This window comes from Oncorhynchus clarkii, chromosome 6 (assembly GCF_045791955.1).
Source record: "Oncorhynchus clarkii lewisi isolate Uvic-CL-2024 chromosome 6, UVic_Ocla_1.0, whole genome shotgun sequence".
Taxonomy (NCBI): Eukaryota; Metazoa; Chordata; class Actinopteri; order Salmoniformes; family Salmonidae; genus Oncorhynchus; species Oncorhynchus clarkii.
The window spans coordinates 12,636,517-12,659,848 of NC_092152.1; the positions used below are offsets into that span (position 1 = coordinate 12,636,517).

Genomic DNA, 23,332 nt, shown 5'->3' on the forward strand with positions numbered 1-23,332 from the left:
GGCTGGGACAAAGGGATTTGTAACAATAGGATAGCCTTCTAGCGGCCAAACATTGTAGTCATTTAGCAGACGCTCTTAACCAGAGCAACGTACAGTAGTGTGTGCATACATTTTTGTACTGGTCCCCTGTGGAAATGGAACCCACAACCCAAGTGCCATGGAACCATGCTCTACCACACGGGACCAACACGGGAGCCACACAAAATAAGTTATCAATGTGATAACATGATCCATCGGTCAAGTAAACAGAAAGAAAGCAATTTAATGAACAAATATTCAAACATTGATAACACATTTTACAATCCTGTTTACCTGGTATGAATTGCAAATGTACTGTATATGGTAACAGCCTGGTGCTTGTTTCAGTGAACCCAAAATAAAACATCAACATTTTAAAAGAGACAGAAGGGGGGGGTCTACTGTATGTGGTTTATAAATTAAGCCAAAGTGTGTGCAGTACACATGGCTCCTGTATATTTGTGTGTCTGCTGTGAAAGAGGGAGAAAATAATGTTATTTTCTTCTCAGACCAAGAAAGAGCGAGACAGTTCTGGTGGGAAGATGTTGAATCACTTAGGAGGACTGGAGACTGGGAAGTAGGATGAGTCATCATCAGTCCCCAGGCACTGTGTTAGACATCTGAGTTACAGGCCTGCCACTCAGGAGCTGAGACCGGGACTGTAGGGGAAGGAGAGGGACTGGGGGTTGAGCGACCCAGTGCCTTTATAGACTGTTTCAAACTTGTCTACACTTGAGGCAACATGTTCTCTTCATACAAATATTCCCTTGTAAAGGCTTGATACAAATCTGTTGTATATTCTATATTTGAAATTCTTTAAATTTGCCAACATTTGCCTTGATGACAGCTTTGCACAGACACAGCATTCTCATAACCAGCTTCATGAGTTAGTCACCTGGAATGCATTTCAAATAACAGGTGTGCCTTGTTAAAAGTACATTTGTAGAATTTCTTTACTTAATGCGTTTGAGCCAATCAGTTGTGTTGTGACAAGGTAGTGGTGGTATACAGAAGATAGCCCTATTTGGTAAAAGACCAAGTCCATATTATGGCAAGAACAGCTCAAATAAGCAAAGAGAAAAGACAGTCCATCATTACTTTAAGATATGAAAGTATGTCAATCCTGAATATTTCAAGAACTTTGAAAGTTTCTTCAAGTGCAGTAGCAAAATCCATCAAGCGCCATGATGAAACTGTCTCTCATGAGGACGGCCACATGAAAGGAAGACCCTGCTGCAGAGGATCAGTTCATTAGAGTTACCAGCCTCAGAAATTTCAGCCCAAATACAGTGGGGAGAACAAGTATTTGATACACTGCCGATTTTGCAGGTTTTCCTACTTACAAAGCATGTAGAGGTCTGTAATTTTTATCATAGGTACACTTCAACTGTGAGAGATGGAATCTAAAACAAAAATTCCGGTCCTGACTCTGAGCCTGCCTGACCTCTCTGCCTGCCCCTGAGCCTGTCTGCCGACCTGTACCTTTGCCCCACCTCTGGTTTACTGACCCCTGCCTGCCTTGACCTGTCTATTTCCTGCCCCTGTTGGAATACTAAACCATTGTTAATTCGACGTTGTCTGCATGTGGGTCTTACTTTCATACCTAATAAGTCTGGGTAATATCAGTCTGGGTAATCATTTGTTGGTGATCTTAACTTTTGTCATAAAGGAATGTCTCGCCCACACGAAGACCTATGCATTTTTATTACACTCTATTGATATAAAGATTTCCTGACACATAGGTGTTTCCTTTCAGATGTAATTAATACAGAAACCTGGCGTATATTCAGTAAGGTGATACCATCAGAAAGTTGCAGATAGAAATGTAATGAATAGAGCTGATTCGATCCCCTATTCAACTTGACAGACAATTCTATTTGTTCTGCGCAATTGATTTCTATCTGACCGTTCTTCAACGTTGCACGCTTCTGAACAGGCCCCTGATGCCGGGTTGGCACCAGTGCTCCAGCTTGGTGAGGCTGTTCCTTCTGTTTCAGCCTAAGACTGTGGAACTGCTTTACTTATTATCCAAACCCAATCTTTATTTAATTGCTGTTAACTACACAAACTCTCTATTGTCTTACACCACTTTTGGTCATTCACTTCCTCAGTTTTTTTCTTATTTATGGTCATTTTCATCAGCGCTAATTGCGAATGCATTGAGTAGATCGTCAGCTGCCATAGAACTTAACGTAACGTGCAACCCATGAATACTGTGTTTGACCTTGTATTCTGAACATTTACAGTAGATTGACAGGTTTTACGATTAGGTATTATCTCATCTATAGTTCATAGTCCCTTCGCCTCCTGCAGACACAAGCAGAAATATTCAGACCTTTCCATGGACCAGAATTCTCAGAACGTGTAGAACAAATTTGTGAAATTGCCCCACGAGACTGCGTGACCCCAGAGCCACTCAGCAATTCCACATCCTGCGTTACGCAACTCTCACACAGGTTATCCTCTCTTTATGTTTGACTGCTGACATTTACCATAGACTGCTGCCGGCCACTCTAAACCCAATCACAATTGAATCAAGACAGTCCGATGTAAAATATCTATTGAGATATTTATTCACAATGTTACAGAAACCTTAGCAGCAGGTTTGAGGGTGCTGGCTTGTGTCCTAAAAACTATACAAAAGAATTTACACCCAGGAGAGATCAAATCAGCTTCGAGAGCCTTTACACGTTCATTTAGTAACACATTGATATATTCATATAAAAACAGACAAAAACATCACCGGCTTTCATGACATCAAACTGACGAAAACCAAAACTACTCTACTAAAAAAAACGTGATGTTTTTGTGCAGTAGAAAATGAAAAACACTTGTGTTGTTCTCTGTGGTATAAAAACGTGGGAGGTTAGAGGTGTGTGTCTGCGATGGGGATGCGTCGTAGTTCTACTATCTGAGATGGGGCCGTACTCCCACCGTCATGACTCCCGTGGATCGACTCGTTGTCGCTCAGATTAAGGCCCGATCCTGACAGGGGGAGAGAGACAGAGACAGCGCACGTCAAGCATCATTTATTAATAATGTTGTCATCTCTGGTCCAAGGCGTAGTGCGCGTTCATCCACTACTCTCTGTACACTACACCGTGGATCAGAGCTATGATAAATGTTTGACATCATTCAGTGTTAACTTAGAAACTCGTTAACAAAACATCAAGTCATTTGTTCTTTGTATACTGAAGATTTCAACATCAACACCTGCTGCAGTGTCCTGTGCGAAAAGTGACGGATCAATAATCAACACTTTATGTAAAATAGCATTTTCAACATTACCAAAGGTATGAACAATGGAGTATCCAAAATGGCACCCTATTCCCTATATATACCCCAGGACCCATGGGGCTCTCGTCAAAGTAGTACACTATTAAGGGAATATGGTATTGTTTGGGATGCAGATATTATGAAAATATACAGGTCCATTAAAATGTCTGCATACTTTCTATCTGGTTCAAGAGTGGCCAGGATTGGTTGTTTTTTACCCATAATAATCACCCCCCTCTATTCTGTTTAACCTTGAAGAAAATAGGAAATACTGTAAGTAGGTGGAGCGCTTCAGGTGTTCCACAACAACCAAAGGGGGTCTTGGAGGCACTCTGATGAAGACATAATAGCAAATATTTGTGTTTATACATTTTTCTTTATGCTTTTCAATCTTGTTTAACCTTGATTGGTTGTTGTTTGACCAGTAAGAGAGGTAATTAAAATGTAAATGCCACCCCATCCATATCTGTATTCCTCTTGAGGCTGAATGTTGGGGTGTACCGATAGGTGATCGAGAAAGCCAGAGAAACGCTAACTCATCCTCCATAACAACTGCCTATTAGAATACAGCGCACACAATCCACGTCACAGACGGCAGAAGAAGGGTTAGCGCTCCTCTCCCCGAGGCTTTTGTTTACGGTAACATTACCCTCTCTACCCAATCCACTCTCATTAACACCTCTGACTCCCTCCAAGTCCGCTACCGCCAGGGAGACTTTTAATTTAGCATCACCACGGCAATGGACAAGTGTTTTTCTGGGTGTGGATACTGGTGTGTATTCTCGGCCCACTCCCAGGGGCCTGGTTAGCATTGAGGTGCCAGATTAACCCGTTTATCATGGGGCCCTTCAGGGGCTTGGCTGGCCACCACGAGGAAGGGTCAAATCCTTTTCCATGATATGGACACGGCTACCAGGCTTGACTGGTATAAAAGTTAAATGTCACGTCTCTTTCCATGGGGTGTGTTTCTATGAACAGAGATCTTAATTGGTGAGAGAGAGAAGGAAGGTTAATAAAACTAACAGGTGTCCTCTCTAAGAATCCAACCGCAGTGAACGTAGTAGCTATGTGTGGCGAAGAGACGTCCCATCTAAACTGTATGAGGATGTCACGCTACATGTCATGACTCTTTCACAGAGCACTGACGGCTTGGTCACTACGAAAGAGCCATGACATCACCATTCTATGGTTTCGTCCCCAATGGAAGCCTATTCCCTTTATAGTGCACTACTTTGGACCAGGGGCTATATATATATTTCATACAGAAAACGTACTGAGCACCACTTGGCATGTGTTCAGTTGGGTCCACCACTTGTTATTCAGGCAGCATGAAGCGATTACTCTGTGACTTGAGAATGGGAGGGGTGATATATCAGTCTGCTGTTAGCCCCTTATCTCATTAAACGTTGATGACTGAGGAAAAACGGTTCCTACGGGTGCAGGATTAAAGCTCTGCAAAGGAGTGATTGAGCAGGCCCAGCAGTAATGGCTACACACACGCAAACAATACAGGCATGCATACACACTCATGCAAACACACACACACACACACACACACACACACACACACACACACACACACACACACACACACACACACACACACACACACACACACACACACACACACACACACACACACACACACACACACCCGTGTACATGAGCCCACATAGAAAAAAATCACACAAAGGTTAAAAGCCATATGTGAGTCACCCATATTCCAGATAGAGAATGTATGCTCAAGTACAAATTGGACCTTTAGTCTACGAGGGAATAAGATTTGTATGTTATTCCAAGTTTTCCCATGTCACCCCGCCTCTCTGCACACTCCACTGGCCTCCAGTCTAAGCTCGCATCCACTACAAGACCATGGTATTTGCCTATGGAGCAGCAAGAGTAACTGCCCCTCCCTACCTTCAAGCTTTGCTCAAACCCTACACCCCCAACCCGGGCCCTCCATTCTGCCATCTCTAGTCTCTTGGCCCTCCCACCCCTATAGAAGGGCAGCTCCAGCTCATCCAAGGCTAAGCTCTTCTCTGTTCTGGCACCCCAATGGTAGAACCAGCTTCCCTCTGAAGCCAGGACAGCAGAGTCCCTACCCATCTTCTGAAAACATCTGAAACCCTACATCTTCAAAGAGTATCTTAAATAAACCCACAGCACCCTCCTCTCTCACACCCCCTCCTCACACCGACCCCTCCCTCACACCCCCTCCTCACACCGACCCCTCCAAAAAGGCCTTTCCTGAACTAACACTTGACTTATTTTCCCCCTTACTAGCTCTGACCCAGCTACTTTATTGAGGAAACTTATACTTGCTATGACTGTGATATGTGGTTATCCGACTCCCACCTAGCAAACTTCAGATGAATGTACTGACTGTAAGTTGCTCTGGATAAGAGCGTGAGGTCAATGACTAAAATGTAAAATGTAAAAAATGATGTATGCTGTTGAGTCATTGTAACTTTAGCCTACGAGGGCATAAGATGTGATTTGTATTTATAGTGAGTCATTGCATTTTTCACTTCTCCCATGACACCATTATGGTGTTGAGGAGTAGGACAAGGAGCTTTTCCTGAGGATGACCTGACCAGGAATAACTCTTTGGCTTCAGGAATAACTTATTGGCTTCATATTGATGGCTGATGAGGAATACGTGTGCAGGATTTGCAATAGGCTCCGTCCCAAATGGCACAGTATTCCCTACAAAGTGCCCTATGGGCCTTCGTCAAAAGTAGTGCACTATATAGGGGGTTGGGATTGATGTGGTAAGGGTTCAGTTTGTGTTTTGCCCACTACCTGTTTATCTGTGTAAACGTCCAAATGCCAAATATAAAAAACCTTGAGAAAAGTAGTGCTTTACATAGGGAATAGGGTGCCATGTGGGACTCAGCGATGATGATTCTTACCAGTCTTTAAGGCAAATATGAGGTCATCAAAGTCCTGGGACTCATCGTCGGCCACTAGGTTGGTGTTGATGAAACCTCCGTCGGTGGCGTAGGCTCCGCCCTGAGGGCTCTGCTTAAACACACTGCTGGGCTGGCTGTCCAAATGCAGAGACGCACGCTCCCAGTCCGCGGACACCTGCCACACACACACACACGCACGCAAGCACACACAGCCGCAGAAATGCGCAGACACACGCGTTTACAGGCTCAATATGGTATTATCAAAGACAGCCACTCCAACAAATTCCAACAAGTTGAAATAACAGACCCTAAAGTATGTCAGGGTTCCATTTCTACAGTGCCTTTTATGAGCTAACATTTAGAGTGTCTGGATGGCCAAGTGGTTATCCTCAAGGCGTTTCATAGACAACACTAAACAGAGATGAGCGTGTAAATGGGTCACCTAAATCTCCATTATTAATGCAATGACACACAACAGGCCCATTCTGGCACCAAGTCCGCTCTGGGTAGCAGAGAATGGGCCTGTGAGCCGTGTAATCACGTCTGAGACATGGAGGGTCACACAGAGTCTGTTGCCCAAGCTCCCCAAAGGGTTAATGCAGGATAAGGGGTCACGTGGGCCTCATACAAAATCAGGCTCTGAGCCTGCTGCTGATGAATATGAGACAGAGACAGACACAGAGAGAGAAAGACAGAGAGAGACACAGAGAAAGAGAGAGACACAGAGAGAGAAAGACACAGTGACAGAGAGAGACAGACAAAGAGAGAGACAGAGACACACACACAGAGAGAGAGAGAGAACTCACGGAATGTCTACTAGAGTAGTGAAGGAAAGAGAGTTCAGCACCCTCCCAGACAGCTAGACAGGCAGACAACTAGCTAGACAGACAGACAGGCAGTTTGACACAGGCAGACAGACAGGTATACAGTTAGACACAAACAGGCAGACAGGCATACAGTTAGACACAGGCAGACAGGCAGTTAGACACAGGCAGACAGGCAGTTAGACACAGGCAGACAGACAGGTATACAGTTAGACACAGGCAGACAGGCAGTTAGACACAGGCAGACAGGCAGTTAGACACAGGCAGACAGACAGGTATACAGTTAGACACAGGCAGACAGGCAGTTAGACACTGGCAGACAGACAGGTATACAGTTAGACACAAACAGGCAGACAGGCATACAGTTAGACACAGGCAGACAGGCAGTTAGACACAGGCAGACAGGCAGTTAGACACAGGCAGACAGACAGGTATACAGTTAGACACAGGCAGACAGGCAGTTAGACACAGGCAGACAGGCAGTTAGACACAGGCAGACAGGCAGTTAGACACTGGCAGACAGACAGGTATACAGTTAGACACAAACAGGCAGACAGGCATACAGTTAGACACAGGCAGACAGGCAGTTAGACACAGGCAGACAGACAGGTATACAGTTAGACACAGGCAGACAGGCAGTTAGACACAGGCAGACAGACAGGTATACAGTTAGACACAGGCAGACAGGCAGTTAGACACAGGCAGACAGGCAGTTAGACACAGGCAGACAGACAGGTATACAGTTAGACACAGGCAGGCAGTTAGACACAGGCAGACAGACATGTATACAGTTAGACACAGGCAGACAGACAGGTATACAGTTAGACACAGGCAGACATGCAGAAAGACAGTTAGACACAGGCAGACAGGCATACAGTTAGACACAAACAGGCAGACAGTCATACAGTTAGACACAGGCAGACAGACAGGCATACAGTTAGACACAGGCAGACATGCAGAAAGACAGTTAGACACAGGCAGACATGCAGAAAGACAGTTAGACACAGGCAGACAGTTAGACACAGGCAGACATGCAGAAAGACAGTTAGACACAGGCAGAAAGACAGTTAGACACAGGCAGACAGTTAGACACAGGCAGACAGTTAGACACAGGCAGACATGCAGAAAGACAGTTAGACACAGGCAGACAGGCATAGAGTTAGACACAAACAGGCAGACAGGCATACAGTTAGACACAGGCAGACATGCAGAAAGACAGTTAGACACAGGCAGACAGACACAGGCAGACATGCAGAAAGACAGTTAGACACAGGCAGGCCAGGTGTAATAGCTTATCTCAGTGTTTCTTCATCTGGTCCTGGGGAACCTAAAGGGCTGCACATTTCAGTTTTAACCCTAGCACTACATAGCTGATTGAAATGAACAACATATCATCAACAGCCAGACCGACAGCTGGTGTACTAGCCTATCTGAACAGGCCTGTAATGACAGACAGCACTGCGTAATTGTCTATAATGGGTACAGAGTGTCTAGATCTTGGTGAATTAGGCACCACCAGGCACCAGTGGATTTGTCATATCCGCTCTGAAGGGGGTTGACGAGATGCCTCCCATGTACCAATCCCCTCCGCCTCTCTCGCCCCTCTCTTTCCTTTCCACCTCTCAATTTTCTCTCTTTTGTCTCCAGCTCCCTCCGCTCTGCTGCTGGGATGGACCCCAAGGTTCCAAATCACAACATTTGTGTTCTCATGAAAAAAACAGGATTAGTGGATTCCTACTTTGGAAAAAAAGGGACTGAGTGTTCCCAGGAGAAATTACATAAAATCTGCCCCCCCCCCCCCTCTGTCTCCCCAACACTGGGCAGGGGACAAAGGGGTGTGGGAGGTAAGGGTAAAGCAGACTCAGAGCTTTGGTAATAGTGGTCAGCCAGCCAGTCAGCTAGTCAGTCAGCTAGTCAGTCAGTCAGTCAGCTTGTAGGGCTTGAACAGGGCTTCTCACTCTTTCTTATCCATTTTTCTCCATAGTTTGGGGCAGTGAGGGAGGGAACAATGGCAGAGAGACACTGCATGTGTGTTACCTCCTCCATGGTTCTGATGAGGTTCTGGGTGGACTTGTTGATCTCCCCTCCTATGGTGGCGGCACCCCCTTCCTGGTAGGCGGAGTCTGGACTGCCCTGGCCGTTCATCTCCACCGTGTAGCTGGCCTTGGCTGGCCAACATAGCTGGTTGTGCATCAGGAAGTACACAGCAAACACGTACAGGCCCTGGGGAGAGGGCACAGGGCAAAGGTCAGGGGTTATGTGTGTGTGTGTGTGTGACTAGAGGAGGTTAGGTCACAGCCCTACACCACCCTGGGAGAGAGGACATAAGAGAGGCTCAGCACTAACCAGCCAGCTTCACGTGTGGTGCTGTTGTCTCTACCTTTTGCCATTCATGCTGTTGTCTGTGCCTAACAATGTTTGTATCATGTTTTGCTGCTGCCATGTTGTGTTGTTACCGTTTTGTTGTTGTGTTGTGTTGCTACCATGTTGTGCTGCTGCCGTTTTGTTTTGCTACCGCATTGTTGTAATGTTGTGTTGCTGCCATGTTGTGTTGCTATCATGTTGTTGTCATGTTGTGTAACTACCACGCTGTTTTGTCTTGTGTTGCTGCCATGTTGTGTTGCTATCATGTTGTTGTCATGTTGTGTAACTACCACGCTGTTTTGTCTTGTGTTGCTGCCATGTTGTGTTGCTATCATGTTGTTGTCATGTTGTGTAACTACCACGCTGTTTTGTCTTGTGTTGCTGCCATGTTGTGTTGCTATCATGTTGTTGTCATGTTGTGTAACTACCACGCTGTTTTGTCTTGTGTTGCTGCCATGTTGTGTTGCTATCATGTTGTTGTCATGTTGTGTAACTACCACGCTGTTTTGTCTTGTGTTGCTGCCATGTTGTGTTGCTATCATGTTGTTGTCATGTTGTGTAACTACCACGCTGTTTTGTCTTGTGTTGCTGCCATGCTGGGTTGTTGTATTAGGTCTCTCTTTACATAGTGTTTCTGTGTCTCTCTTGTCGTGATGTGGGTTTTGTCCTACATTTGTGTGTTTAATCCCAGCCCACGTCCCCACAGGAGGCCTTTTGCCTCTTGGTAGGCAGTCATTGTAAATAAGAATTTGTTCTTAATTGACTTGCCTAATTAAATAAAGGTTCAATAAAACATTTAAAAGCTAGCTAGGGAGATAATGATTTCAGTAGCATTTAACAAGACAGATAGAAATCAATTTATAGGATAATAGAAGACAGAAAGAATAGAAATGATTAAATGAGCGTGAACGACCACATTACTAAACTCAATCAGGGACATTCTAAACATTCTACAGCCTCATCTCTAAAATGTATTACATACTTTTATCACCCTCATCAATCTATACACTATACCCCATAATGACAAAGAGAAAACAGGTTTTTAGAAAATGTTGCATATGTATTAAAAATAAAAAACAGAAATACCTTATTTACATAAGTATTCAGACCCTTTGCTATGAGACTCGAAATTGAGCTCAGGTGCATCCTGTTTCCATTGGTCATCCTTCAGATGTTTCTACAACTTTATTGGAGTTCACCTGTGGTAAATTCAATTGATCAGAGACAGGATTGTGTCGAGGCACAGATCTGAGGAAGGGTACCAAAGCAATTCTGCAGCATTGAAGGTCCCCAAGAACACCGTGGCCTGCATCATTCTTAAATGGAAGAAGTTTGGAACCACTCTTCCTCTTCCCAAACTGAGCAATCTGGGGAGAAGGGCCCTGGTCGCGGAGGTGTCCAAGAAACTGATGCTCACTCTGAAAGAGCTCCAGAGTTCCTCTGTGGAGATGGGAGAACCTTCCAGAAGGCCAACCATCTCTGCAGCACTCCACCAATCAGGCATTTATGGTAGAGTGGCCAGATGGAAACCACACCTCAGTAAAAGGCACATGACAGTCCGCTTTGAGTTTGCCAAAAGGCACCTATAGGACTCAGACCATGAGAAACAAGATTGAACTCTTCGGCCTGAATGCCAATGTAACGACTGTCTTCGGGTGAAAGAGAAGAGGACCAAGATGCAGCGTGATGATAATCCATATTTAATGGGAATACTTAAACACCAAACAAAACAACTAACAGGACCGCCCACGAAACAGTCCCGTCCAGTAACGTAAACACTGGAACAGGAACAATCACCCACAAAATACCCACAGAATATGGCTGCCTAAATATGGTTCCCAATCAGAGACAACGATAGACAGCTGCCTCTAATTGAGAACCAATCTAGGCAACCATAACCCCATAAACATACAAAACCCCTAGACAAGACAAAAACACATACATCACCCATGTCACACCCTGACCTAACCAAAATAACAAAGAAAACAAAGAATACTAAGGTCAGGGTGTGACAGCCAAGCATCATGTCTGGAGGAAACCTGGCACCATCCCTACGGTGAAAGATGAACGGAGCAAAGTACAGAGAGATCCTTGATAAAAACCTGCTCCAGAGTACTCAGGACCTCAGACTGTGGTGAAGGTTCACCTTTGAACAGGATAACGTGATCGAACCTGATCGATAACGTGAACCTGATCGAACATCTCTGGAGAGACCTGAAAATAGCTGTGCAGCGAAGCTCCCCATCCAACCCGACAGAGCTTGAGAGGATCTGCATAGAAGAATGGGAGAAACTCCCTAAATACAGGTGTACCAAGCTTGTGGCGTCATACCCTAGAAGACTCGAGGCTATAACCAAAGGTGCTTCAACAAAGTACTGAGCAAAGGGTCTGAATACTTATGTAAATGTTATATTTAAGTTTTGTATTTTTATAAATTTGCTAAAATTTAAAAAAATCTGTTTTTGCTTTGTCATTATGGGGTATTGTGTGTACATTGATGAGGGGGGAAAAAAAACGATTTAATCAATCTTAGAATAAGACTGTAACGTAACAAAATGTGGAAAGAGTCTTGGGGTCTGAATATTTTTTTGAATGCACTGTACCTAGAACACACTGAAACATTTGTTTGTTTACTTGACCCATTACATCCAGGCTTACATCTCTGCAATGCAAGAAAATAACCATCCTGGACATCAAGTTACCAGCTTCTAGTTCCCTAGATCTGATAGGGCCCAAAGTCTTCTCAGGAATATTCTATCCATTCCCTGATGTTTGCCCTTCCTGTACAAATGTCCTCTGATGTAGCCTAGTAGCTTCAGAGCAGTGCTAACTAACCACTAACCAGGATGTAGGAAATATAGCCAGTGCACTGGAGCCAGCTGGCTAACGACTGCTCAGTGGACTACTGCATGTAGTGATGCTGCTGTGGTTTAGAGATGGTAGAAAACAGCCATAGCATTAACAATGTCTATAGAGTTGAAATGGATGCAGAGAAAATACCTTCTTTGCATGTTTGCACACACATACACACACACACACACACACACACAGCTGTTGTGAGCAGAAACAAACAGCCTTTTACAGTCAAAGAAACAGTCACTCCAACAACAATAACAACATGGAAAATGATCCTCATGGAAAATGTACCGCATGAGGGAGATAACACAAAACATCCTGAATGAGAGTGAAACTGCCAAGTGTGCAATAGCATAGAGGCACATAAGCAACTGTGGTAAAAAAAAAAATACTACAGGACAGAAGCAAGTGTGATAATCAGATACTATACCAACTCAATAGATAGCTAGGATAACCTAAGTAATTGAAATTATTCCTTAGGGTTTCTGAGGCTTATGGCAGCCACAACAGTAAACCGTGATCTGAAGATTTGCTATCCTGCCATACACATATAAACCTCACTCCACGCAACATAGAATGAATGTGATTATATCATAAATCCTAATGAAATTATCATTTCAATGATGCTAATTTTAAAAACCTAATTCAAGCTAATGCAGCACTGTACTTTACATTTCCTGTCTGTTGATTCCACTCTATTAATGTCCATTAGTGTTGGTGATGACGTAACCTTAATGACTGTGCCATGACACAAATATCAGTGCTCTGATCTCAATGTTCCTCATCTCCCCACAAAACAAATTGTTTTTCCTCTGTAAAAGCAGAACAATTGTCCTTTAATTGTGTTCCTGCTGACAGCAACAGCTTCACAACAGGTTCAAAACAGCCCGACGCTGGCATCGCTAGGAAAGAGAACAGTAGCAGTAGCAATAGGAGTAGAGGTAGGAGTAGGAGAAGAAGTAGGAGTAGGAGTAGCAGCAGTAGGAATAGTAGGAGTAGCAGTAGCAGTAGGAGTAGGAGTAGCAGTAGGAGTAGTAGCAGTAGGAATAGGAGTAGCAGTAGCAGTAGGAATAGCAGTAGGAGTAGGAATAGCAGTAGCAGGAGTAGCAGTGGAGTAGCAGTAAAAGTAGGAGTAGCAGTAGGAGTAGCAGCAGGAGTAGCAGTAGGAGTAGCAGTGGAGTAGCAGTAAAAGTAGGAGTAGCAGCAGGAGTAGCAGCAGGAGTAGCAGTAGGAGTAGGAGTAGCAGTAGCAATAGGAGTAGCAGTGACAATAGGAGCAGCAGTAGTATCAGGAGTAGCAGTAGGAGCATCAGTTGCAGTAGGAGTAGCAGCAGTAGTAGAGCAGCAGGAGTAGCAGTAGCAATAGGAGTAGCAGCAGGAGTAGCAGTAAGAGTAGCAGTAGTAGTAGCAGGAGAAGCAGTAGGAATAGCAGTAGCAGTAGGATTAGGAGTAGCTGCAGTAGGAGCAGGAGTAACAGTAGGAGTAGCAGGAGGAGCAGTAGAAGTAGCAGCAGTAGGAGTAGAAATAGCAGCAGCTGTAGCAGGAATAGCAGTAAGACTAGCCGTAGCATTAGCAGTAGGAGTAGCAGGAGTAGAAGTAGGAATAGGAGTAGGAGTAAGAGTCGCAGTAGCAGGAGTAGGAGTAGAAGTAGGAGCAAAAGTAGCAGGAGTAGCCGCAGTAGATGTAGCAGTAGGAGTAAGAGTAGCAGTAGCAGGAGTAGCAGTAGCAGGAGTAGCAGTAGGAGTAGCATTAGCAGGAGTAGGAGGAGTAGTAGCAGGAGTAGGAGTAGCAGGAGTAGCAGTAGGAGTAGCAGTAGTAGAAGGAGAAATAGCAGTAGCAGGAGTAGTAGCAGTAGGATTAGGAGTAGCTGCAGTAGGAGTAGCAGTAGCAGTAGGAGCAGCAGTAGGAGTAGTAGCAGTAGCAGGAGTAGTAGCAGTAGCAGTAGCAGTAGCTTTAGAAGTAACAGTAGCAGTAGGAGTAGCAGTAGGAGTAGCAGGAGTAGTATCAGGAATAGCAGTAGGAGTAGCCGTAGCATTAGCAGTAGGAGTAGCAGTAGCAGGAATAGCAGTAGGATTAGCCGTAGCATTAGCAGTAGGAGTAGCAGTAGCAGGAGAAGCAATAGGAGTAAGAGTAGCAGTAGCAGGAGTAGCAGTAGGAGTAGGAGTAGCAGGAGTAGCAGCAGTAGAAGTAGCAGTAGGAGCAAGAGTAGCAGTAGCAGGGGTAGCAGTAGGAGTAGGAGTAGGAGTAGCAGTAGCAGGAGTAGCAGTAGGAGTAGCAGGAGGAGTAGCAGCAGTAGGGGTAGCAGTAGGAGTAAGAGTAGCAGTAGCAGTAGGAGCGCTCTGGAATATCTAGGTCAGATGTATTTGTTTAGAGTTCAATCGATGGTCTTGAACACAGCTTGCTTTGTAAACTCATTACATGTAGAAAAGGAAACTATCTGTTCCAGATAAATTATTTCTGTCTTACAGAGAACACTCCCTGGAAACTAATGCTTTGTTGTGGTAGGGGTGGGGGTGGGGGGGGGCTAGTTGGCCTCTCTCTACATCTTCAGGGGATTTGTCGTGTACTGGAGCTTATTGTAGCAGGGAAGCCGTAAATGACAGGCTGTGAAACAAAGCCATGTCTTAGACAAAGACACTCGATTGATCTCCATGAAGTCTTGATATCAACTGGAGAACATTGGAGGAAGTAGGTCATACCGTTGGTCAGGCTAGACATCTGATCAGATGACTTCATAGTTGGGTGTTTGTGAATGGCTCGGGTTTCTAAGCACATCAGTTATTGTCATCGTGACATTCTTCCCGCGGCAGGTATCCTAGTGGTTAGAGCGTTGGGCCAGTAACGGAAAGGTTGCTAAATCGAATCCCCAAGCTGACAAGGAAAAACTCTGTTGTTCTGCCCCTGAACAAGGCTCTTAACCCACTGTTCCTAGGCCATCATTGTAAATAAGAATTTGCTCTTAACTGACTTGCCTAGTTTAAAAAAAATGTCTGAAGCAGGAAGCAACAGTGACTAGAATCAATAATAAAGTGGTCAGATGAAGCAGATGCTAAGCTACAGGACTGTTTTTCTAGCACAGATGACAGATGTACACCACATCTGTCATTGGCTTCATCAATAAGTGCATCGATGACATTGTCCCCACAGTGACTGTACGTACATACCCCAACCAGAATCCATGGATTACAGGCAGCATCCGCACTGAGCTAAAGACTAGAGCTGCTGCTTTCAAGGAACGGGACTCTAACCCGGAAGCTCAGAAGAAATCCCGCTATGACCACCGACGAACCATCAAACAGGCAAAGCGTCAATACAGGACTAAGATCGAGTAGTACTACACCGGCACTGACGCTCGTCGGATGTGGCAGGGCTTGCAAACCATTACAGACTACAAAGGGAAGTACAGCTGAGAGCTGCCCAGTGACACGAGCCTACCAGACGAGCTAAACTACTAAGCATAAAAGCTTGCTTCGAGGCAAATAACAATGAAACATGCATGAGAGCACCAGCTGTACCGGAAGACTGTGTGATCACGCTCTCCGCAGCCAATGTGAGTAAGACCTTTAGACAGGTCAACATTCACAAGGCCGCAGGGCCAGACGGATTACCAGGACGTGTACTGCGAGCATGCGCTGACCAACTGGCAAGTGTTTTCAATGACATTTTCAACCTCTCCCTGTCTGAGTCTGTAATACCAACATGTTTTAAGCAGACCACCTCAGTGCCTGTGCGCAAGAACACTAAGGTAACCTGCCTAAATGACTGCCGACTCGTAGCACTCACGCCTGTAGCCATGAAGTGCTTTGAAAGGCTGGTCATGGCCCAGATCAACACCATCATCCCAGAAACCCTAGACCCACTCCAATTTGCATACCGCCTCAACAGATCCACAGATGATGCAATCTCTATTGCACTCCACACTGCCCTTTCCCACCTGGACAAAAGGAACACCTATGTGAGAATCCTAATCATTGACTACAGCTCAGTGTTCAACACCGTAGTGCCCTCAAAGCTAAGGACCCTTAACGTGTTCAAGACAAAGGAGATGATTGTGGACTATAGGAAAAAAAGGACAGAGCACGACCCCCATTCTCATAGACAGGGATGTAGTTTAGCAGTTTGAGGGCTTCAAGTTCCTTAGAATCCACATCACCAACAAACTAACATGGTCCAAGCACATGACAGTCGTGAAGCGGGCACGACAAAACCTATCCCCCTCAGGAGACATGGGTCCTCTGATCCTCAAAAAACAAACAGCTGCACCATCGAGAGCATTCTGACTGGTTGCATCACTGCCTAGTATGGCAACTGCTCTACAGAGGGTAGTGCGAACGGCCCAGTACATCACTGGGGCCAAGCTTCCTGCCATCCAGGACCTCTATACCAGGCGGTGTCAGAGGAAGGCCCTAAAAATTGTCAAAGACTCCAACCACATTAGTCATAGACTCCACTCTGCTACCGTACGGCAAGCAGTACCGGAGCGCCAAGTCTGGGTCCAAGAGGCTTCTAAACAGCTTCTACCCCCAGGCCATAAGACTCCTGAACATCTAGTCAAATGGCTACTCAGACTATTTGCATTGCCTCCCCCCGTTTTACACTGCTGATACTCTCTGTTATTATCTATGCATAGTCACTTTAATAACTCTACCTACATGTATATACTACCTCAACTAACCGGTGCCCTCGCACATTGACTCTGTACCGGCACCCCCCTGTATATATTGTACATTTTTACTGCTGCTCTTTAATTACTTGTTACTTTTATCTCTCATTCTTATCTGTCTTTTTTTGAAACTGCACTGTTGTTTAGGGGTTTGTAAGTAAGCATTTCACTGTAAGGTCTACACCTGTTCGGCGGATGTGACTAATACAATTTGATTTGATTTTGATACCTGCCGCTTATTGAGCCAGGGGTCATCTACATAGAGCCACGGACCTGTGTGACACACTTAATGGACAAATGACGCCTGGGAGAAAAATTGACAGCTAACAGAGACATTCACAAGGTCTAAAAGAACAATTATGCCGCTGTCTAGTCCACCGCCTACCTAATGCAACAATTGTTTGAATGTTGTAAATAAAATAAATACAAAAATAAAATTATACACTTACTTTACGTGTGTGGAATCTACCCTCAACTAGCAACATACAATGAAGTAGGCATTAATAGTTCAAACATCTTTCAGCACATTATCAGTTATGCAACCGTTATTAAGCAAGATGTTAAGTACTAATGGCTGTAGATCATACAGCGCTGTACAGAAGTACCTGATGATTAAGTTCTCTCCATCTTACGAATGGCCCCGTCTCCTCTCTCAGTCTCACCCTCTCTGATATGCATTCCAACTCTGTACTGAGAGTACTGAGAGAGTGGTCTGGCCGCCACTCTCTGGAGATACAGTAACTACGATAGTCCTCATGCTATCTTCACTCAAATAGAGCTCAGACTGCCAGGGCCAGACATCAAAAGGTTGGCTTCAAAGGCAACTTGAACACCCTTCATCACACACACACACACACACACACACACACACACACACACACACACACACACACACACACACACACAAGCACACACACATGCACACACACATCAAGGCATGCAGGCACACGCCCGCACACATCAATAGACCAACACGCACGCGCGCACACACACACACGGGGCCCGACAGTGCAGTGGCTTAAAATGATACTTAAAATGGCCTTGATATACTTCCCAGAGCCAGATGTACTCGTGGACACCATTTTTATGTCTCTGTAACAATAACAAACCTGAGGAGAGTTACTGAACCTGAGGAGAGTTACTGAACCTGAGGAGAGTTACTGAACCTGAGGAGAGTTATTACGCCAATGTCTACACATCTGGCCTCTCAAGTATCTAGGAAGTTGCTGTATGTACGTGTGCTGTTGTAACATTTACAAAACTAAGAAAGATTTTCCTTAAGTTTTGACAGAAATAGAGAGTCAATAAGACACACATAATGATGATATCTTACCAGCAGGAGGTTGAAGATGACGTAGAGGATGAGCATCCACAGGTATCTGTAGCCCATGTGTAGTCCTGCCCACAGCAACACCAGGGACACCAGGGCAAACAGGTACAGCACCATGGGCACCTCTGAAACACACACAACAGCGCAGAGTCACTCTAATACACAGTTAACACACACAGACACACACCCATATAATGACATTCTTAGGTTAAATATAATGTATTCATTCTATGACGATCAGAAATTGGGAGTTTTTCCTAAAAGTTCAGAGTGTTCTAAATGATCTCTGCTCTCTGTCCAGGCCTGGCTGTGGCCCAGTATAGTGTAGTGAGCTGGGACCGGGGCAGCGGGCAGAGACCAGGCCCTTATGGCTGGTTAAATGAAGCCACTCTTAATCTGGAGGCTTTACTGTAGGTCACAGATCCTGGCACAGGGCTGCCTGGTACAGTAAACCTGTCTCCACGCACGAACATACTCCTACAACCACGAACGCACACATGCACTGACTGGACGCTGTGCCAAGTGCTCAGCTAAGACTGGGCTGGAAGCAGTCCCTACACATGCTGGTAGGACCTAAAAGTGAGTGGTCCTGGTAACCCACATTTTATAAGGACAGAACTGACCAAACCAGATAGGGGACAGAGCCATACCAGGTAGATTATATACCAGGTAGATTATATACCAGGTAGATTATATACCAGGTAGATTATATACCAGGTATAGAATATACCAGGTAGATTATATACCAGGTAGATTATATACCAGGTATAGAATATACCAGGTAGAGAATATACCAGGGTGATGCTTGACCAGGAAGATGCTATACCAGGTAGATAATATACCAGGGTGATGCTATACCATGATAATGATATACCAGGGAGATGCTATACCAGGGTAATGATATACCAGGGAGATGCTATACCAGGTAGATAATATACCAGGTTGATGCTATACCATGGTAATGATATCTCAGGGAGATGCTATACCAGGTTGATGCTATACCATGGTAATGACATACCAGGGAGATGATATACCAGGGTAATGATATACCAGGTAGATAATATAACAGGGAGATGCTATACCAGGGTAATGATATACCAGGGAGATGCTATACCAGGGTGATGCTATACCAGGGTAATGATATACCAGGGAGAGGCTATACCAGGGTAATGATATACCAGGGAGATGCTATACCAGGGTGATGCTATACCAGGGAGATGCTATACCAGGGTAATGATATACCAGGGAGATGCTATACCAGGGTGATGCTATACCAGGGAGATGCTATACCAGGGTGATGCTATACCAGGGAGATGCTATACCAGGGTAATGATATACCAGGGTAATGATATACCAGGGAGATGCGATACCAGGGTAATGATATACCAGGAAGATGCTATACCAGGGTAATGATATACCAGGGAGATGCTATACCAGGGTAATGATATACCAGGGAGATGCTATACCAGGGTAATGATATACCAGGGTAATGATATACCAGGGAGATGCGATACCAGGGTAATGATATACCAGGAAGATGCTATACCAGGGTAATGATATACCAGGGAGATGCTATACCAGGGTAATGATATACCAGGGAGATGCTATACCAGGGTAATGATATACCAGGGAGATGCGATACCAGGGTAATGATATACCAGGGAGATGCTATACCAGGGTAATGATATACCAGGGAGATGCTATACCAGGGAGATGCTATACCAGGGAGATGCTATACCAGGGAGAGGATATACCAGGGAGATGCTATACCAGGGAGATGCTATACCAGGGTAATGATATACCAGGGAGATGCTATACCAGGGTAATGATATACCAGGGAGATGCTATACCATGATAATGATATACCAGGGTAATGATATACCAGGGAGATGCTATACCAGGGTAATGATATACCAGGGAGATGCTATACCAGGGTAATGATATACCAGGGAGATGCTATACCAGGGTGATGATATACCAGGGAGATGCTATACCTGGGTGATGCTATACCAGGGTAATGATATACCAGGGAGATGCTATACCAGGGTAATGATATACCAGGGAGATGCGATACCAGGGTAATGATATACCAGGTAGATAATATACCAGGTTGATGCTATACCATGGTAATGATATACCAGGGAGATGCTATACCATGGTAATGATATACCAGGGAGATGCTATACCAGGGTAATGATATACCAGGTAGATAATATACCAGGGTGATGCTAAACCATGGATATGCTATACCATGGAGATGCTATACCAGGGAGATGCTATACCAGGGAGATGCTATACCAGGGTAATGATATACCAGGTAGATAATATACCAGGGTGATGCTATACCAGGGTGATGCTATACCAGGGAGATGCTATACCAGGGAGATGCTATACCAGGGTAATGATATACCAGGTAGATAATATACCAGGGAGATGCTATACCAGGGTAATGATATACCAGGGAGATGCTATACCAGGGTAATGATATACCAGGTAGATGCTATACCAGGGAGATGCTATACCATGGTAATGATATACCAGGTAGATAATATACCAGGATGATGCTATACCATGGATATGCTATACCAGGGAGATGCTATGCCAGGGTAATGATATACCAGGTAGATAATATACCAGGGTGATGCTATACCGTGGTAATGATATACCAGGGAGATGCTATACCAGGGTAATGATATACCAGGTAGATAATATACCAGGGAGATGCTATACCAGGGTAATGATATACCACGTAGATAATATACCAGGTTGATGCTATACCAGGTTGATGCTATACCATGGTAATGATATACCAGGTAGATAATATACCAGGGTAATGATATACCAGGTAGATAATATACCAGGTTGATGCTATACCATGGTAATGATATACCAGGGAGATAATATACCAGGTTGATTCTATACCATGGTAATGATATACCAGGGAGATAATATACCAGGTTGATGCTATACCATGGTAATGATATACCAGGGAGATAATATACCAGGGTGATGCGATACCAGGGTAATGATATACCACGTAGATAATATACCAGGGTGATGCTATACCAGGGAGATAATATACCAGGTTGATGCTATACCATGGTAATGATATACCAGGGAAATGCGATACCAGGGTAATGATATACCAGGTAGATAATATACCAGGTTGATGCTATACCATGGTAATGATATACCAGGGAGATGCTATACCAGGGTAATGATATACCAGGGAGATGCTATACCAGGGTAATGATATACCAGGTAGATAATATGCCAGGGTGATGCTATACCATGGAGATGCTATACCAGGGAGAGGAGATGCTATACCAGGGAGATGCTATACCAGGGTAATGATATACCAGGGTAATGATATACCACGTAGATAATATACCAGGGAGATGCTATACCAGGGAGATGCTATACCAGGGAGATGCTATACCAGGGAGATGCTATACCAGGGTAATGATATACCAGGTAGATAATATACCAGGGTGATGCTATACCATGGAGATGCTATACCAGGGAGATGCTATACCAGGGAGATGCTATACCAGGGTAATGATATACCAGGGAGATGCTATACCAGGGTAATGATATACCAGGTAGATGCTATACCAGGGAGATGCTATACCATGGTAATGATATACCAGGTAGATAATATACCAGGGTAATGATATACCAGGTAGATAATATACCAGGTTGATTCTATACCAGGTTGATGCTATACCAGGGTAATGACATACCAGGGAGATACTATACCAGGTTGATTCTATACCATGGTAATGATATACCACGTAGATAATATACCAGGGTGATGCTATACCATGGTAATGATATACCAGGGAGATGCTATACCAGGGTAATGATATACCACGTAGATAATATACCAGGGTGATACTATACCAGGGAGATAATATACCAGGGTGATGCTATACCAGGTTGATGCTATATTAGCAGGCCTGAACCTCCACCATATTAGCAGGCCTGAACCTCCACTATATTAGCAGGCCTGATCCTCCACTATATTAGCAGGCCTGATCCTCCTCTTTGACGACAAACAAAACAAGAACTGAGAGGGCTGAGCCATTAAAAGGTGCAGTGCATCCACACAGCAAGAGAGAGAGAGAGAGATGGGGGAAGAGATGGAGATAGAGAGAAAGAGGGAGGAAGATATGGAGATAGAGAGAGGGAGGAAGAGATGGAGATAGAGAGAAAGAGGGAGGAAGATATGGAGAGAGCGAGAGAGAGAGTGTTTTGTTTCTGTGCTCATTAATACCTAGCGTGTTAATCACAGGGAGCACAAAGAGCGACTGTATAATGACAGGAATGTTGAGTGGGTCCAAGGCAGCAGCTACAGTGCCTTGCAAATGTATTCACCCCCCTTGCCATTTTTTATTTGGATTTAATGTAATGGACATCCACAAAATAGCCCAAATTAGTGAAGTGAAATGAAGAAAAAAAAACTTGTTTTAAATTATTATTATTTTTTTTTAAAGGTGGTGCGTGCATATGTATTCACCCCCTTTCCTATGAAGCCCCTAAATAGGATCTGGTGCAACCAATTACCTTCAGAAGTCTTGTTATTTAATTAATTAAGTCCACCTGTGTGCAATCTAAGTGTCACATGATCTGATTTGGGGCGACAGGTAGCCTAGTGGTTAGAGCATTGGACTAGTAACCGGAAGGTTGAAAGATCAAATCCCAGAGCTGACAAAGTAAAAATCTGTCATTCTGCCCCTGAACAAGGCAGTTAACCCACTAGGCCGTCATTGAAAATAAGAATTTGTTCTTAACATACTTGCCTAGTTAAATAAAGGTAAAATAAAAAAATCTCTGTATATATACACCTGTTCTGAAAGGCCCCAGAGTCTGCAACACCACTAAGCAAGGTGCACCACCAAGCAAGCGGCACTATGAAGACCAAGGGGCTCTCCAAACAGGTCAGGGACAAAGATGTGGAGAAGTACAGATCAGGGTTGGGTTATAAAAAAATATCAGAAACTTTGAACATCCCGCGGAGCACCATTAAATCTTTTTTTTTTAAATGGATAGAATATGGCACCACAAGAAACCTGCCAAGAGAGTGCCAC

The 23,332-nt window shown here is 44.4% G+C and overlaps 1 protein-coding gene across 1 annotated transcript in view; it reads right to left on the reverse strand.

Moving 5' to 3' along the window:
• Positions 1-239: 239 nt before the first annotated feature.
• Positions 240-23,332, reverse strand: part of LOC139411912 (adhesion G-protein coupled receptor V1-like) — a 213,606-nt gene continuing 190,513 nt past the window's right edge. Inside the window, exons 86-89 of the mRNA XM_071158667.1 lie at positions 18,246-18,367; positions 9,068-9,253; positions 6,207-6,381; positions 240-3,003 (exon numbers count right to left, since the gene is read on the reverse strand). Of these exons, the coding sequence (XP_071014768.1) occupies positions 2,885-3,003; positions 6,207-6,381; positions 9,068-9,253; positions 18,246-18,367 (602 nt within the window). The 3' untranslated portion in view covers positions 240-2,884. The remainder of the gene's footprint in view (positions 3,004-6,206; positions 6,382-9,067; positions 9,254-18,245; positions 18,368-23,332) is intronic.